This window comes from Callospermophilus lateralis, chromosome 19 (assembly GCF_048772815.1).
Source record: "Callospermophilus lateralis isolate mCalLat2 chromosome 19, mCalLat2.hap1, whole genome shotgun sequence".
NCBI lineage: Eukaryota > Metazoa > Chordata > Mammalia > Rodentia > Sciuridae > Callospermophilus > Callospermophilus lateralis.
The window spans coordinates 19837199-19856061 of NC_135323.1; the positions used below are offsets into that span (position 1 = coordinate 19837199).

Here is an 18863-nt window from a genome sequence, read left to right on the forward strand (position 1 = left end):
TCACCACACGCGCTTCGGAACAGCCTGCCTGGGGTGATGCCACAGACAAGAGCCTGACCTGGTTCCTCAGGATCCTCCCAAGATGTGGATGCCATTAGTTTCACACAATGAGGACTGGAGGGCAGGGGAGGGGCAGTAATTTGCCCAACATGGGTTCTATCTCTAGGGCAGAGCTGGTGTTCTTAGCTGGGTGTGTGGCTCCAAACCTGCTGCCCTGCCCAGGGCCCCTCTCAGAATAAAACCCCCATGGCAGATAGCAATCCCCCACTAGAAGAACAGGGTGCATCCCACATTACGCCCAAAAGGTTTTTAGGTGGCACAGACTAGAATAAAGAGCCAGGACTCGCATTCAGAGGACACGATTCCCTGCCATTTTCCGGCTCCAACCTCACGAGCCCTTCCAAGTCTCAGTCTTCTCATCCTTAAAAATGGAAAAGGGACTAAATTCCATTCACTATTTTAAGGCTAAGTCAGAATGCATAAAGAAAACCTATAAACCACAGGGCACTGTTCAATGTCATGACTATCATGAATGAAGAACTAGGGATTTTCTAAGACCTGAAGTTTCTTACTTTTCGACAGATGTCCAACCTAGGAAGGGTGCTAAAATGAAGGACAAAAACATCCTTTATTCAGTCAGTCCCTTCTCCTCACCATGTCCACAAAGCAGAAAACAGTAAGGACACAGGCTAAGGAGAGACGGAGGCAGTATCAGTGAGTTCCCAGTCCCGCCCTTGAACGCCCACAGCTCTCTTTCAGATCTGCTCCCTCCTCAGCCATCCTAGGGTTTTACCTGTCACCAACCCTCTTCCCCAGGAACTCTACGACCACCTACCAGCCATGAAGACCCCCGTGGTGAAGGGCCACGCCCCCGCAACCAGCACAGCACCTTGTACTAGTGAGTGACCATAAGTGTATGAGTATTTTGGTGGCCGTCCAGAGCACAACAGGGGTCTCCAGGAGTTTGCCTTCCTCTTACTGTCCCTCAGTTACTCACTTCTGTTATCTAAAGATGAACATGGACAGAAAGCACCTACTCAGATGAAGCCAGGAGAGAGACACAGACACACAGAGAAACCGGTGACTGCAGCGGCAGCAATGCCCTGGACTCTACACGAACTTCCAAGTGATGAGGCCAGCAGTGGTGCCTGTGACAGCCACCAAAGGAAGACAAGCCTGAGAAGGGGGACACTTTAGCTAGGGTGTTGTCACAGCAGGCCACAGCCCAAGGAACAGAATGAAAGAAGGAAAAACTCAAGGAAGGGTATTACAAAGAGAAGCAGTGACAAAAATCAGCTCTGACCTGCCCCCAATTCCCCGCTTCCTCCTCCTCTGCTCCACAGGAATGGGGCAGCGCCCTGGTGCAGAAAACAGCATTCCCAGCCTGTCGGCAGCTCCACGGGGGATGCTGGGTTGGCAGCTCAGAGAGCAATAGCTCTGCCAGCCAGAGCAGGGGAGGGCCAGGCAGACAGCCCACGGCGCGGATTCTGGTCATGAGGGAACACTGCCTTCGTGAGCCACAGAGTGAGACGGCCCTAACTGTCAAGTTAACAAAAGTGCCACAACTGCACACCTTCTGAATGCCAAGGTATAAGTGCAACCAACTCCCAGGGCCAACTTCTAAAGCCTGCTGCTCCTTCTGATCAAACCTTAGGGTTCTGTGAGATTTAAACTCTAATGAAAAAGACAACCTGCATAATGATGTCCATCACAGTCCACCACCCTTGCTAAGCCCCTGCCCCTACCTTCCCCTCCCACCGTTTGTCTCCCCCTCCCTACCCCACTATGAGTCAGCCTCCGTATATCAGAGCAAACATTTGGCATTTGTTTTTTTGGGATTGTCTAATTTCACTTAGCATTATCTTCTCCAACTGCATCCATTTACCTGCAAATGCCATGATTTTATTCTCTTTTAGTACTAAGTAATATTCCATTGTGTATATATACCACTTTTTTTTTTTTTATCCATTCATCCACTGAAGGGCATCTAGGTTGGCTCCACAGTTTAGCTATTGTGAATTGTGCTGCTATAAACATTGATGTGGCTGTGTCCTGTAGTATGCTGTTTTTAAGTCCTTTGGGTATAGACCAAAGAGTAGGATAGCTGGGTCAAATGGTGGTTCCATTCCCAGATTTCCAAGGAATCTCCATACTGCTTTCCATCCAAAGTACATGTATGAAGACATGAATTGGTGTGAACATACTTTATGTACAACCAGAAACATGAAAAATTGTGTTCTGTATGTGTAATAAGAATTGTAATGCATTCCACTGTCATGCATTTAAAAAATAAAATCAACTAAAAAATAAAAAAAAAAAAAAAAAAGCCAGACCCTCATGGTGGCCTGCTGCCATTTTGCTCCTGAAGATGTGCAACTCCAGTGCTCACTAAAGCATCATTGCTCCATGACAAAAAAAAAAAGGACCCCCTGGAATGGGGCAGAGGCAGGAAGAGGTGCGGCCAGATGGTGTTCCAGGCGCAGCGCGGGAAGGCCATGGACTTGGCGCCAGTAGCCCTCACCCTCCTGCTCGAGCTCGTCCTCCTCTCCAGGCCACTGGCTGGTCTCCTCTTCCTCCCTGTACTGCACACTCCGACCCTTAGGATACCTAAGATCTAGGTCTTGAAGGGTTTAAACATATAAAGGAAACACACTGTTTCTTTTTAAAAACAAACCAACAGCCCACCCTAAATTCAGCCTGCCCCTGAATGCAGCCCCGAGCACTTCAGGGTTTGCTGCCCAAGCCCATCCCCGCTGCCCCTTGCTCCAGCATGTCCCCTTCCTCTTCTGGCCCAATCTCCCCTAGAGACCTCACCTGAGCACTAGGGAGCTCAGGCTCCTGAGGGAGGCCTCCATCTTTGGACAATTTGGTCAGAACACAGGGAAAATGACTCCCTATCACTCTTCCTTCTCATCCCTGGTTCCACCCACTCCGTAGGCCACCAATCTAGTCACAGCCTGCTAGCACACGATGGGAAGACAGGCTGTCCTTCCAAACCCCCTTTGGGTTGGAACACATTCTTGGGTCCCTTCCTTTTCCCCTGCTACCCTCCTCTGAGAACCCTGGCTGTCCTGACCAGAGAAGCACAGCGCCTGGAATGGAAGGGCCTGGCAGTGCTGTGTGTGTAAACTACTAGGTTAAACCTCACGGAATTGGGAGATTGGGCCATTTCTCACTGAACAAAACTGCATTCCAGGGCTGGGGATGTGGATCAAGAGGTAGCGCACTCGCCTGATATGCGCAAGGTGCTGGGTTCCATCCTCAGCACCACATACAAATAAAGATGTTGTGTCCGCCGAAAACTAAAAAATAAATATTAAAAAATTCTCTTTCTCTCTCTCTTTAAAAAAAAAAAAAACAACAACAACAAAACTGCATTCCACAGAATTCAATTAATACATATGTGCCCTCTATGGTTCCCGTTCTTGAGAACTGCAGGTTCTTTTTGGTTTCATCTCCAAGGCAAACACACAAGCAGGACATACCCCAAATCAATTCCCCAGCCTAGAAACCTACTGTCACCCCCCAACTAAAATCACACAAAGCACCAAATAAGCTGAGGGGGACATGAAAGCTGCTCACACCTACCCACGTTTTCTGCTGTTTGGCTACGACTTAGACTGCCACCTCCAAAAGCACAGAACATGTGTGAAGTGGAACCTCCAGATGAGAATTCTGCTCTGCAGACTTACGCAGAGACATTTAAATATCCCATCTCCCATAAACAAAGTCATCTGCAAGTGTATAAAATGTGTTCCAGAACACTCCTTGGCAGTCATTGCCGGGGAAGGGGGGGGTCTTCAAGTTAAGCACAGCACAATGTTCTCATTTGGGGGAGGTGAGGGAGGGTAGAGGTATGAGAATCAGCACTGGAGGAATTCCACCCTGAGAGAACAAACAAATATTAAATGAACCCAAGCAGAACAAAGAAAATGAGTCGAAATCTTACATATCACAGATGACACAATCTCTTTGGCAAGAGCCTGCATGGCTGACCAAAAAAGTTGAAGGGTCGCTCAGCTGAAATACTGTCTCAGTGAGGAGGACCAGCAGAGGTCAAATGCACAATGGATATAAAGAGAAAAACCAATGAGAAGGTTCTATAACCTACACACTGTAGGAAAGACAGAACAGAGGATGACCTGGAAGAGCACAGGCACACAGCAAGTGATGGCCACATCCACACAACATGTTTTGCCCTGGTCTTTATGGTGGAAGCAAGAGGGTCAGCAGTCATTGGGCAACAGCAAGCGCAGCTGACCTTCTCAATCAGATGCTCTAATGGGATCCAAGGGCGAGCTGGGTGACACCCCACAGCTTTCACTCTGGTAACAACACTACAAAGATCACAGTACCAGAAGAGGGCAAAAACTGTGGCCGACTCCCACCCACACAAGTTCCAGGAACCCAAGAATTAAAGGCTAGGCTAGAGGGTAAATGCAAATGGAAGGAGCGGGCCATCCCCTGACAGGGGAGAAGAGCACATGGTCTCTGCTGAGAGGCAAGGCAGTTATTTGAGGGAGTAAGCGGCCTGGGAACCAGGGAACACTCTGTACTCAACAGTTTCAATTTTTTAATAGCCTCTGCCCTGGAAACTTGGCTTTTGAACCACTAAGACATGGGAGAATGCTTCGTCATGGATAAGAAAGCTCATTTTAAAACGGGTTTTGCACTAGAGTATGCACCGAGGATCACAGTGAGAATGAGATTTATGAACGACCTGGAAGAACCAAGTGCTCTGTGAAATTGCCAGTAAATGGGCTGCAACAAGAGCAGGTGGATGATATTTGATTTAGGAGGAAAATAAATCAGATTATCTTTCTAGAACGGGAAACTCTTCAGTTATCAGTTGTCTCAGAAAAAGGATTTAAGACTCACTGCAGATTTTCACTTCAAGACAGACTCTATAATGTAAAAAAGTCAACAATAACACTGAATAGGAAACTTACGGATCAATGGGGGTAGGGATACATGTTAATTTTTTCAACATATCAAGAATGTCTTTAGGGTCCAGAGTACATGCTAATTTGAATAATAGTCCTGAGGAAGAGAACACCTAGGTACATTAGTTCCAAGAATGGATTCTGGAAACATCTATAGCATTTATACAAAGTCAAATGATTTTCGTAAGTTGAAAGTATGTTTTATAGGAATGTTTGTTTTGAAAAGTGCCCTTTCAGAGTTATGTGTACACTGCTGTTACTCCATCCACAAAGCTGCGCCTGGCCCTGGGGAATGCAGAGTCCATCAACCTCCTGGGGCCCACTGGGTCATTGAGAAGCTAATATAATCATGGAAACAAGCCACCACAGGCCATCAGGAAGGGCCGCCTCAGAAAAAGCCTCCCCTGGAGGCTCTGCCACAAATAACACGCTCACCCAGGAGATGGCTGCTGTCCAGGGAGCTTGGTGCCACACTGAACAACAGTGACACTACAGAGGGGCAGGCTGCAGGCCAGGCCAGGGCCAGGGCCAGGGGTAATTCCTGTAAGAAAATGCCACGTAGGAGGGAGAGTGGTATGAAATGGTGTCAAGACACGCACGACAGGGGTTGGGGATGGCACATGGGACTTAAAGTCACTGGTGTTTGTAGCTGGCACAAAGGAACACCCCGCATGTCAATGTTTTATGGCTCCCCACTGTATCACCTTGGACTAGCATTAACCAGCCATGAGACCCTGGGTCAATGATATCTGTGAACATCAGTGTCCTCTTCTGTAAAACACAGGCACCGAGTAACAGCACTGACACCTCCAGGACAGCTGAGAGACATCTGAATAACAGTGCCTGGCGTCTAAGGAGTGCTCAACAAATGGAGGATATTAATGTAACAGCCAAGTGACAACAAGTGCTCAGTCTACATCCCAAGTGGGTGAGGACTCTAAACAGTGGCCCAGAGTCTTCCCAGCATGCTCGCAGGAGCACCTCCAGGCCACTGCAGCAGGAGAGCTGCTGAGCTCGCCGTCACCTCCACCATGACCCTGCCTGCTCTGACTTGCTCCTGTCTCTTGATTCTACAAACCAGAGAAGGAGCACATCTCGGGGAAGTCCAAGACCATTTTCTTTTCACCCTATTTGTTATTTTAAAGGACATAAGGAAATATTCTGAGGATTTTGGTAAGTCTTATCTCCGCTCCAGATTAGCTTCTTTTCCAAATGCTTCTTTGGAATACAATGTCATAAACTTATCATTTACCTCCCCACAGCTTCACTATTCATGAAGCGTTCTCTGTTTAGAAGCAGGGGGAATTGGGGAGAGGAGGGGCCACAGTGGAGAAGTCACACATGACAGCAGGGGCAGTGGGAATTAAATACTGGTGCAATTTTTTAAAGGTCTGATTACATTAGAAAATAAAAACCTGCTTACCTGACTCTGAAGTAACTACAAACTGCTGTAATCCCAAATACACTTCTAAATTGTCCTGAAGAACTGGGAACTAAAAACAAAGAAACAAAGTTTTAAAAAAACAAAATAAAATGCACAGTTTAATAAAATTTTAACATTAAAACACTAAGTGCCTGTAGCCACTTTTCTCCAGGAACAGTCACATGCAGCTAAGATGATGGCACCCCTACCTCAGACACCCGCCATGCCAACAATTCCTATGGCCAAAACCACCAAGTATAGAGTAAGAAAGAAAACAATATCTTGGTTTGTTTTTTGTTTTTAAGCAAAGCAAAGGATACTGGGGCATGGCTATTACATTCCAAGCATAGACTATCAAGCCCCTAAATCATCTATCTATCCTTCTAGAGCTCTACTACAGGGTCATGTCTCCCTTCTCAAGGAGAGAAAGATCAGGCACACCTTGTTAAAGAGCATGGCAAAGTGAAAAGATGGGCCACATTATTTGGAAGTCAGTTTCCCTTTCTAGAATGGGACAAGGAGACAACCAGAGATGGGTCTTTCTTTGCAAAGCTGCTATGTTCACCATCAAGATAAAAACAAAGACTTTTATGTGCCTCTTGTATGTGCCTAAGAGGGGCAGACAGCACAGTAAAATGGCTCTTTCCATAAGAAGAAACAATACAGCTGGGCTGTATATGCAAAAGCGGAACCAGGAAGTTCTTGCCTTTGAAGAAGAGATGAATTTAATGACATCTCTTCAAATAGCAAGCACAACTCAGTGCATGCAATGTGTCCTTATGACTAAAGACACCAATATACAAACACAGGCAGAAAGGGCTAGCAATTAGCCCTAAAAGCTCTACAGAGTCTAGCTTTTCAGTAATGTCACTTTTAAAAATAACATCTCCTCTGTGTGGCCCAACTACCTTCAAACTTCAATGAAGGTATTAAGACAATAGTAAAATTCGTGTTCTATCCAAGACTAAACAAGGCTTCTAAAAGTTAGTTTAAAATAGTCTGCAAATTTGTTAACATTTGTAAAATTTGAGAGTTGGTTATGGGAGTTATTCTGTGTGTGTATGTGTGTGTGTATTTTGTTTGTTTTAAAGAGGAAGGAAGGAAGGAAGGAAGGGAGGGAAGGAGGGAGGGAGGGAGGGAGGGAGGGAGGCTACAGGTGTAGGAAAGTAAGAGGATGCTTTGTCCCCTCCCATGTGAGTTACCAGGGTTGAGAAGGCGTGTGTGGGAAGGAGCTCCATCACTTTGGCCACTACCTCCAAGCTCTGGCGTAAGTACCGCTGCCACTCTGTCTGCTGCTGTGGGGAAACAAAGGAAATCAGTTCTCCCAGACAGGAAGAACCTCGCCATCTTCCTTGCCAATCTCCCTTTTGCCTCAAATTCACTCTCAAACAAAATTCTGAAGAAATAATCCATAATGGAACCAGGCATTTTAAAAGGCCAAGTTAGAATTATTTTTTTAATCCAACAAAAATTGTTATGTTAATTTCATAACAAGCTGATTTCTCAGAAGGTAAATGATCTATACAGAATAACCTACCTTTCCCTATGATCATAGGAGTGCAGATACCTAAGAGCCACTTGTGAAAGGTCTGAGAGCCCTTTACATGGTTCCATCTGTAGGAATCAGTTGGTCACTTCACCTTCTGAGACAGTCCATTACCATGTATCTGAACATACTGACTACCTCAGTGTCACTAAGGTGTGGCCCATAGATGGGCATCCCATCCCAAGGGCCTGTCAGCAATGCAAACTCTCTGGCCCCTACCCAGACCTCCAAAATCACTCTGTTTTAAAGAAGCTGGCCCAGTGATTCTCATCCAAGCTAAAGGTTAAGAAGCAGTAGCCTAAATCAGTTAATAAGAAAGGAAACCCAAGTTTACCATGCACCTCTGTCTCTCCTGCACTCAACCAGCCCTGCCATATATGTTGCCACATGTAATTGTCAACACAAGTCAGTGAGGCAATTCACTCCCCTTTGGGGTGATAAGCATAAATTATGGCTCAGAGAAACTTGATTCCCAGACCCTCCATCTGTTCCATGCCCAAAGCTGCAGGGATTCAAATTCAGGCCACCTGGTTCCAAGCACAGCGTTCTTGTTCTTCCTCCCAACCCAAATGTGGCTATCACCACACCACCATCACTCTAATTTCAAGAATGATAGCAATTACTTGAAAATTTTAAAGTGCCTGGTGGTTAAGAGAGAGGAGGACTGGAGTTGTGTTCTTAAGAGACATTTTCCTTATCAATGTTGAACACACCAGCATCAATACATTCAAGATTATATCAAAAAGATATAAACTTAAGCTGGGGAAGTAGCTCAGTGGTAGAGCACTTGCCTAGCATGCTCAAGGCCCTGGGTTCCATCCCCAGAACTGCAAAACAAAACAAAATGAAAACAAAATCAGCCATACAACATATACTCAAAACATACTTCCTTTCATTCTAGCCTCATCATTAAATATCTCTTAAACTATTTCCATCAATATCTGCTCAAATATTCTCTGTCACTGGGGATAGAGAGCAGAGTGGGGGGAGCCAGGCAAGGGAAGTAAGGGTACAGAGTTCGCACTAAACCGCTTTTCACTACACACCTGTTTCTCTACTTGCATGTCTGGTCCAAACAGGTGGCCTGTACAGCAATTTTTATACTCAATGAGCCAAGAGACCAGTAGGAGATAAAAGAATTTCAAATGTATTTTGAAGTTTCAAATTCAATCAGTGATAGTACTCTGGTTTAAGAATTCTCCAGAGGAGAGGGTTAGAGGCTCCAAGTCTCCATACACATGGCAATGATCAAGGGTCAATTAAGGCATGTCACTTACATCATCATCCAGAGTCTCATCATCCAACTCCTCCAACTGGGCCTGGTTGTATCTGAACTGGATTCGATTCAACACCTCTGTGAGCAAGAGGACCAGGGCATCTTCGTACCTATGTGGGAGGGGAAAACTCAACATCAGGTGAAAAGGGAGCTTTATTCCAGGAATTCAAAAAGGCCTCCTGCATTATGAAGGGAATGGTATCCACTGGGCTACCACACACAAGAAGCATCTAAGTAAATTGAATCCCCAATGCTTGGTTTATGGGTCAGCAAGGGCATGGAGAGTGGAACAGGAGCAGAGGTATTGCTTACTAATGTAAATGGGCACCAAATATCTTCCTGATGTATCAACTCTTTTAATTATTACATAATGTCCTTCTTTGGGTGCTTAACATTTATCATGTCTGATATTTGCACAACTAGCCCAGCTCTTTTGTTTATTGTTTGCATGGAATATATTTTTCATTTTTTCACTTTCAACCTGTGTGCAATCTCTGTCAATCTCTGCCTTTTAACTGAAGAATTTAATCCATTACATTTAATGTAATTGCTGGTAAGAATTAAGTAGCAAAATGGAAGAAATACATTTTCCCTTAAGTTCCTCAGTTCTTTCACTGTTTCCTTTTTTCCCATTAATTAGATATTTTCTAGTATATCATTTTAAATACTTTGTCATTTCTTTTACTTATATGTTCCTGAGGGATTTTTTTTTTTAGCAATTATCCTGGAGGTTATAGACATTACATATAAAAATCAATTAAATAATAATTCAATGCTTTAACAGCTGGGAAAGGTGTTTGTATCATCCATACTTTTCTGATGAGGAAACCAAAGTTAACAAAAGTAAAATAAATTGCCTGAGGTCACAAAGCTAGCTAGCAACTTTGGACTCAAAATCCCATGTTCCCTCTACACATAAACAACCAGTGGACTTTGAAACTGTTCCACACAACTCCAAAACCTAACCTTGAGTCAATTTTAAGAAGACTCATAAATTAAAAGCAGCAATGGGAAAGGCCTGGGGAAATATTGACCGGCTGGTCTGAGTCTTTGGATCCCTAGGTGTGGATACTTTCCATTTGATAAGAACCTAACGCAGAGAACAACATTGCTACCACATGAGTCAACAAACAACTCATTTTCAAAAACAAATCATTGCCTAAATGCTTGCCTGTCCTGAAATGCTTCAGAGACTAGTTAAAGGACTGCTCCCACTCATAAAGCAAACCGCAATACTAATCTACTCGCCATACTTTGTGACTCAAGGACTAAGGCTGTGCAAAGCACATATCTCCTCGGCCTGTTAGGCTCTACCAAAAGGAACACTTTTGAGGAGGACAGGAAAGCAGAAAGAGGGATGAGGAGACGCCATTCTTCCCGTGGGCTTGCTGTCACGGCAATACTGCTCCAGCAATGGTCACCTGGCAGCAGCAATCAGTCCCCATTTCCACCTTCATTCTACACTTCCAGAACCAACCTGCTGGCCCTCGGAGCTACCAGAAGTGGACTGCACCTGCTCCTCAAAGGAATGAGCCTAGCTCCTCAGGGTTGGGGGGCCCTCCTCTGAAGGCAGCTAGATTCAGAGTCCTGGCTCCCGGGGGCCCATCCCTTTGATTGTGATAAACCCCCATCTCCTTCCTTCGAGCCCCTAGCTGTAGGGGTGGAGCTGCTTCCTGTAGTTTCTAACTGCACAGCTCAATGTACCCTTTGTGCCTCTCTGGTCTTCTAAAACCTACTAAACCAATCTCCTACACTCAAGTCTGTTAAAATAATTCTGTATGCGTGCTTTCTGTTTTCCTCAGAGTGCCCTCATATGTCACCCAATCTAATCCAGATTGAGTCTAGGAACAAGAAGACAACCACAATTAAAACCAAATACAATCCATCTAGTCTAAAAGTTGCAATCCAGGAGATAAGACTCTGCAGAACCCATTTCCAGCCCTTACAGATCCTCCTGGAATGTCACATTTCAGAGTCTGATGTGCACAGCCGCTCATTTCTTAACTAAAGACAGAGCCTCAGCCCATCCACCCCAACAGAGATTCTGCCACTGTGTGCAAGTGACTTAACAACCTACCAAGCATTGGTCCTAGACCAGCAAGTGAAGATGGCCAGGAAAAAATGCCAGCAAGAAAAACCATTAATAAAATTGGCAACACCTGGGGGCAACCACCCCACAGAGTCCAAATCCCACTTCAGGAGACTTTACAGAAAGGTAAGACCAAACACTTAGACTTAGAGCTTATAGTTCCATTTTATAAATTTATAAATTTTATGAATTCCTAAAGTTAATAGAAATTTCATGCTATAAATTGCTGTGTCACACCAAAACATTTTCACAGAAAGAAAATCTTTAGACCAGAGGGCAGACAAGAGAACAGATAAATTCTGTTTACATCATCCATAAACAGTGTTTCTGAACTAAAAGGAAATTCAGAGACTCTGTATGGAAAAGAGAACTGTAAATTAGACCTCAAATCCTTACTAGCAGTTGGCAACTCTAGCTGCCAAAAAGGAAAAAGAAAAGAAAACCTCATCACTTAGAAAACTATCAGCAACTGTGCTGCAGGTACCGCTTTTGACCTCACCCCTCTGTGAAGTCTACTTATTTATCTCCCAAGATGTCTGACAAAGTTGGACCAGGCACAGGGACAGGGCGGGGATGCGAGTTTTGTGCCCTCTTCCCATTCTCCTCGTCTTCGTGAGTAAGAGAACAATGGGCACGGAGGACACCTGAAAGACACATTTCCCAGGTTCCCTTGCAGAATATAAAGGTTGTCAATGACGTAGTAAAAGAGGTCACTGAGACTTCTAGGAAAGCCTTTGCCACCCATCATTCCTAAGTCAGGGTTGTGGTGCAGCATCATCCAGCATTCATCACTGTCCACAGGGCAACAGTGGATAGGAAGGCCGTTTCTACACGTAAAACTGGTCAAAAACACAGGCAAAAGGATCCAGCAAATTACTTGGTAAACAAAGAAAAGCAGACACTGACCATTTCCCAAGAGAAAGACAACCAATCAAAGATGTCCTTATCAAGATGTCACAAATGCTGGGACTATCAATGACTTTAATGCACTATTATAACATGAGGTTCTTTGAATGGAAGGTGTTGTACAGAACTGTGTCCCTCCACACCCCCAATTCACAAGTTGAAGCACTAAAAGTACCCCCAGTGTGACTATATTTGGAGTCAGGGCTTACAAAGAGGCAATAACGGTTAAGTGGAGTGAGAGGGTAGGATCTTCATCCTCTTATGAGGACTGATGCCCTCATAAGAGACACAAGAGAGGTCTCTTTTCCCACACATGCACAGAAAAGAAAGGCCACATGAGCACACAACAAGAAAGCAGTCGTCTGCAAGCCATCAAGACGGTTCTAACCACAAATCAACCACTGGCACCTTTACCTTTGAGCTTCCAGCCTCCAGAACTGTGAGAAAATAAACTTCCACAGTTTAAGCCACACAACCTGTTATGCCTTTTGTTATGGCAGCCCAAGCAGAGTAGTATCAAAGACAACTGATAAGAAAAAGAAACTCAGGGGGGTTGGGGGGCGCTGGGGTTGTGGCTCAGTGGTAGAGCGCTCGCCTAACACGTGCAAGGCCCTGGGTTCGATCCTCAGCCCCACATAAAAATAAAGTAAAGGTATTGTGTCCAACAACAACTAAAAGATAAATCTAAAAAAGAAAAAAAAAAAGAAAAAGAAAAACTTGGAACGAAAAGCAAGAGTGGCCCAATGTCTGGGTAAATCTGAGAAGACTATTGCTCTGCTGGTAAGATCTTTAAAAGATGGGTGATGAATAAAAGCAAAACTTGTAACATTCTCTGATTGGGTTTTCAAAGCTCATAGTCATAAAACACGTAACAACCACAAAGTAAAGAAGGGAGGGTAAAAAGAATCTCTATGGTGGTAAGATTTCTCTATTACATGGATATAAAATGTTAATTTTTCACATTAAGAGAATATATAAAGACCCAGAGCAACCACCAAAATATACCCATATATAGAGAGTTATGATCAAACACTAATAGAGGGTTGGGGTTGTGGCTCAGCGGTAGAGCACTCGTCTAGCACGTGCGAGGCCCTGGGTTCGATACTCAGCACCACATAAAAATAAATAAACAAAATAAAGGTATTGTGCCCAACTACAACTAAAAAAAATATATTAAAAAAAAGGCACTAATAGATATGTTGAGGAAAACTAATGTGCATACGACTAACATCAGCATCTCAAAAAAAAATAGAAGCAAAAACTAACAGAACTAATAGGAAACATAAGCAAATCCACAATTACACTGGCAGAATCCACTTCTAAATGATAGAACGAGTAGGATAAAGAAGATGTGTTCGATACTATCAACCAACCTGACCTGATATTTATAGAACATTCAAGAATAGCAGAAATACACATCTTTTTTTCAGGTGCATGAAGACTGGGTCATAAAACAATCTTTAACAAATTTAAAAGATCTATGTTTACAGACCATACTAAGACTGAACTAGAAGAGAGTAACAAAAAGATACAAGGAAAATCCCCAAATATTTGGAAATAAGACATATCAAGAGAAATTAGAAAATACTGTAAATCAAATAACAATGATACGCAACATTAAAATCTGATGGATAAAGCCAATAAAAGCATTGAATGCTTATATACACTATGGATAAAAACCCTATATACCTCACAAAGTTCTGGAAGTTAAACAAAATGTATTGTTATTATGGTAAAGTAGTTGCCTAATAAATGCATAATGAATAAACACACAAACAAAGAAATGAATAAGCACATAGGCAATAAACAAAACTCCGAGTCAGAAGTGATGAAAGATAGAAGCATGATCATGGATAGCTTTTTCAACTCAATAAAATAACAAAGATCCCATCACTTGCTATCTAGAGCAATCTGGGGCATTAATTTCTCCTAACAGAAAATAAAATAACAAAATAATTTCTCCTAGCAGGAGCTAGAAGGCCATTGGTCTAACGCTCCTCTGCACTATGTTATTAAGTACATCAATGCTACATGTAGAAATGGCACTTCCTCTATGAAGCTGAATAATCCACTCCAAAAAGAGAGCAGCAGTCTTTATCATCCACATTTGTTTACAGGGAAATCTCATGTTACCCAGAATCCCTGTGAAGCTCGTGGCCAGCTCTTGCTTATGACAAAGACGTTCACAGGACATGACTCAAATACTTTAGGTTGCTTCACACACACAGGTTTCCTCATCTTTTTGTAAAAATAAGTTTCTACACAGGTGCCTCCCTTCACATCAGTGAGCGTAAAGAAAGTGGGGAGAGAAAAAAGGGAAGAGAAGCAACACCATTTAGTGAGCACCAACCGCCAACACACTTCACGTGCATTGGCTCGGCCTGTTTTCTCAGGAGCCTGTGAAGGTGCAACCATCCCCCAAGTACAAACGAGGAAAGGGAGCCTGAAACCCACACCTTTCTACATAGGACAGCTCACAATGGCAATCAGGACAATCACTCCAAAAGCAACTTTGTTCAGCGGAACGTTCATCCCATTAACACTGGAACCCAGTTCTCTCAAGTCCCCACAGCTCTGATCAAGACACTCTTGAGCATTCTGAGTAAGAAACATGCAAAGCTCTAATCTCCAAGCTCCTAGAACCAAAAATAAACCTATGTACATTTGTGCTTCTAAATTTGTAGCTTACAATGCCTACCACTTTGTTGTGATAAATGATGCAAAACCTTAAACCACAAGGGACAGGAACTAAGTGCTGTCTCTGTGACTTAACCACACCTACGTTTCCCATTTAAGACACACACACAAAAAAACTTCCTGCAAGATTAGTTGCTTCTGAAATTCTGGCTTAAGCCGAAAATGTGATTCCAAAAGCATCCCCACATTATTTTATCAGTTAAAAAACATTTGACCATGTTTGCAAGCTCTCAGCCAATGTTCTTTATCAGCTGCTCCAACAAAAGCAGCACACCTCTGATAAACTGGGGCTCTTGTAACATGGAGCAGTGATCACCAACTTTCAAGCTTTCAGTTAAAAGCTATGGAGCATATACTTGTACAAACGTACAATGTAAGGGTGACATAAGCAAAGTTCAAATGTTTTGTGCACCACAGTGGACTGCCCAATATGCTCTTCTTCACAGTCTACCACCTTAACCCACGAGGGGGTGTGTGACAGAAGAGGCAGTTCCCAGATGGTGGTTACTATTGAACAACATAAATCCAGACCAGCTTTGAGGGATTTTCCCTTATTCTGTTTCATTTTCAAAAGGCATTTAAAAAAAAAAAAAAAAAGGGTGTTACAAAAATATTGTGTGTGTATCTGGAGAAGGAAAAAAAAACCTCTTTTAGTGTAATCAAACAATCAATGAGAAAATTTCTAGTGTCTGAAGTGGCTAGCCAGCAACTCGATCACCTGTGATATCATCAGGTAACAGGTACCTAGGCAGCCAGGTCAACATCTGCACGGGATAAAGGCCCTCAGCCTCTCCAGGGATTACTGTTGACTGGCAGTAACATTTCCATTACATGCTGCTATCATCATCAATGAGACCACTTATTCAGTGCCTAATATATCAAGACACAGTGCCAGTGTTTTATGTACGCGATTTATCTGAATACTAACCATTCTTCAAGAGTTATGTGAGTGGCCTAGGGATGCACCTCAGTAGTAGAGTGGTAGGATGCTTGCCTGGCATGTGTGAGACTCTGAGTTCTCTCCCCAGCACCACATTAAAAACAAAACAAAGTAAAAAATATGAGACATTAGTATGTCCATCTTGGAAATGAGATGAGCACATAAAATTTGACCAACAGAACACGGCAATCACAGAGCAGAAAAAGAATTTAAACTGTCTCACTGCTCCATCTCTAGGTACAACAACCTGCACAAAGTAACACTCACTTACCTATAATACTCATCTACATGTTTTTTAAAATATTTTTTGTAGTAGATGGACACAATACCTTTATTTTTATGTGGTGCTGAGGATCAAACCCAGTGCCTCACACGTGTGAGGCGAGCGCTCTACCAACTGAGCTACAACCCCAGCCCTCATCTACATGTTTAATGTTACTAATCTGCTAGCATATGCTTTCTCAACAGAACCATATTCGTCACACCTCCAAATTGTATTATTTTTAAAAAAGCATTTTCATATTAATCCTTCTTTCTGTTTATCTCACAACAAGTCTGAAGGATATGAAGAAATACCTATCACTGAACAGAAAAATCTGGCACAATCCCAGAACCAAAAGATACACCTGATCAGTGTATGAGAAAGAGATTTTGGTAGAAGGAGTTTCCCTTTGAAGAATTTCATTCAAAAAGACAATTATTTCAATAAAAACAGAATCTACTATTTTGTAATTTCTGCCCTGACATTTTAGCAATTTAGACACTATTCTGTAATAACAAAAATGTTTGGAAACAAAAGAACACATGCTTAAATTTAAAATGTCTTACTTAGAATGATCCAATCCAGCCTCTCTACCCAGGTGGAGTTTCTCCCATCAGCCTCCCTCCCCAGGGCACATGACTGAGGAGGGTGTCCACTAATGCTACCACTACGCACAGGTCCCATGTACTCAGCACTTACAACACTCTTAAACAGCATTCATTAAATGTCTGAAAAACAACCATCACTGTCCCCATTTTTACAAGGAGGGAAGGGGACAGTGTGAGAGGAATAGAAGAACTTTAGACAGGGCAAAGGGGAGGGAGAGGAGGGGAGAGGGCATGGGGGTAGCAAAGAGGGTGGAATGAGACAGACATCACCATCCTAAGTACATGTGTATGAAAACACGAATGGTGGGACTCTACTTTGTGTACAACCAGAGACATGAGAAATTGTGCTCTATTTGTGTAATATGAATTTAATTGCATTCTACTATCATATAAAACAAATCAGAATGAAATAAAATTTCTTTAAAAAGAAAGAAAGACACTACAAAGCCAGAATTCCCAAGCATGACATCACAGTGCAGAACCTCCCTCAGCCGCTGGTCAGTTTCACACACATTGACTACCTGCTCTGAAACCTCTCTTATTAATACTGTGCAAAGACACAAGAGCTAGGACTAAACTGGACAGAACCTGAGACGCTTTAGTGTGAGAAAGTCCCTGGAATGAGATCACCAACAGTGCCCTCCCAGCATCCTTACATGCGTGCACTAGAAACCTAAGACCCAGATTGATAATAAAAACAGAATTCTCTGCCTCCCTCCAGCCTGCCTGCTGAGGATGTGACTGGAATACAGCCACTCCACCGGAACAGCCAAAATGTCATGAGTCTATTTCTGCTAAGAAAAGCAGCCATTCTACTACATGTGGACCTACACGTGGACCTTGCCATTTTCCAGCAAGCTGAACTCCCAACTTCCCCTCCTCTTCTCCCCACTCCATGGAACTACACCGTACAAGAAACACACTGCTTGCAAGCAAGAAATGGGGCAGGGGCAACCTTTCCCTATTTTCTGTGTTTAAAAAAAAATGCGATAAAAATTACACTATTACTGTGGAGTGAAGGATTATGGATAAATAAATATCTCCCTTATGTTTTTCATCTTTTCCTGTTTTTAAAAAAATACATTAAAAACAAACAAATATGCGTAGGACCCAAGTGCAGTGGCTCATGCCTGTAATCCCAGAGACTCAGGAGGCTGAGGCAATAGAATTACAAGTTTAAGGCCAGTTTAGCAATTTACTGAGGCCCAAGCAACTTAGTGAAACCCTGTCTCAAAATAAAAAATGAAAAGGACTGGGGATGTGACTTAGTGGTAAAGTGCCCCTGGGTTCAATCCCCACTAAAAACAAAACAACACTGGGCAAAAAAAGAAAAAAAGGGGGGGAAAAAAACCATTTTTTTCCATGACATTATTTTTTTGTAGAGATGGATACAATATCTTTTATTTTATTTATTTATTTATTTTTATGTGGTGCTGAGGATCAAACCCAGTGCCTCACACATGCTAGGCAAGTGCTCTACCAATGAGCTACAACCCCAGCCCTCGATAACATATTTATTAATTTATTTAGGACATTTTGTTCTTTTTCTTTTTTTGTGGAACTGGGAATTGAATCCAGGAGCATTATGCCTATAAGCATTCTGCCTCCTTACAGCAGGGTCTCACAAAGTTGTCGAGGCTGGCTTCAAACTTACTATCCTCCTGCCTTAGCCTCCCAAGTCACTGGAATTATAGACATACAACCAGTATGTTTAGGAAATTTGTTAACACATAAAAAGGAGTTAAGAATATAATGAACCCCAAGTTTCTATCAACTAACTTCAACTTCAGTTATCAACACTTAACCAATCCTGTTTTTTTTTTATGTAACAAAGTATTTCCCTTCTACCCTCAGTGGTTATTTAAAGCAAATTTCAGAGGTTATATCATTTCATTCAATATATTTTTGTTTATATCTCTAAAACAAAAGCCTTTAAAGAGAACATATAATTGTCATATCTAAAAAATTAATAACACAATTACTTTTTTAATTAGAAAAAAGGTTTCTAAAAAATAAGATCTTTAAAAGAAAAAAAAGTGAAGAAAACACTCAATGGCATTACTGTCTGAACAGCTCACACGGGTCAAATTACACTAAAGAGGTGCAGAGACATGGCTGCCCCTATAGTCCACGAGAATAACTGGCAAAAATGACTATTTCTATTGATCAGTGT

General features: G+C 42.7%; 1 protein-coding gene across 2 annotated transcripts in view; it reads right to left on the reverse strand.

Annotated features, from left to right (window-relative positions):
* Window positions 1-18863, reverse strand: part of Xpo6 (exportin 6) — a 102634-nt gene that overhangs the window by 24486 nt on the left and 59285 nt on the right. Inside the window, exons 10-12 of one of the 2 annotated variants that reach the window (XM_076840896.2) lie at window positions 9190-9298; window positions 7569-7658; window positions 6367-6436 (exon numbers count right to left, since the gene is read on the reverse strand). In XM_076840896.2, the coding sequence (XP_076697011.1) occupies window positions 6367-6436; window positions 7569-7658; window positions 9190-9298 (269 nt within the window). Of the gene's footprint in view, window positions 1-6366; window positions 6437-7568; window positions 7662-9189; window positions 9299-18863 lie in introns of both variants that reach the window. The other variant, XM_076840893.2, reaches the window with a different exon arrangement.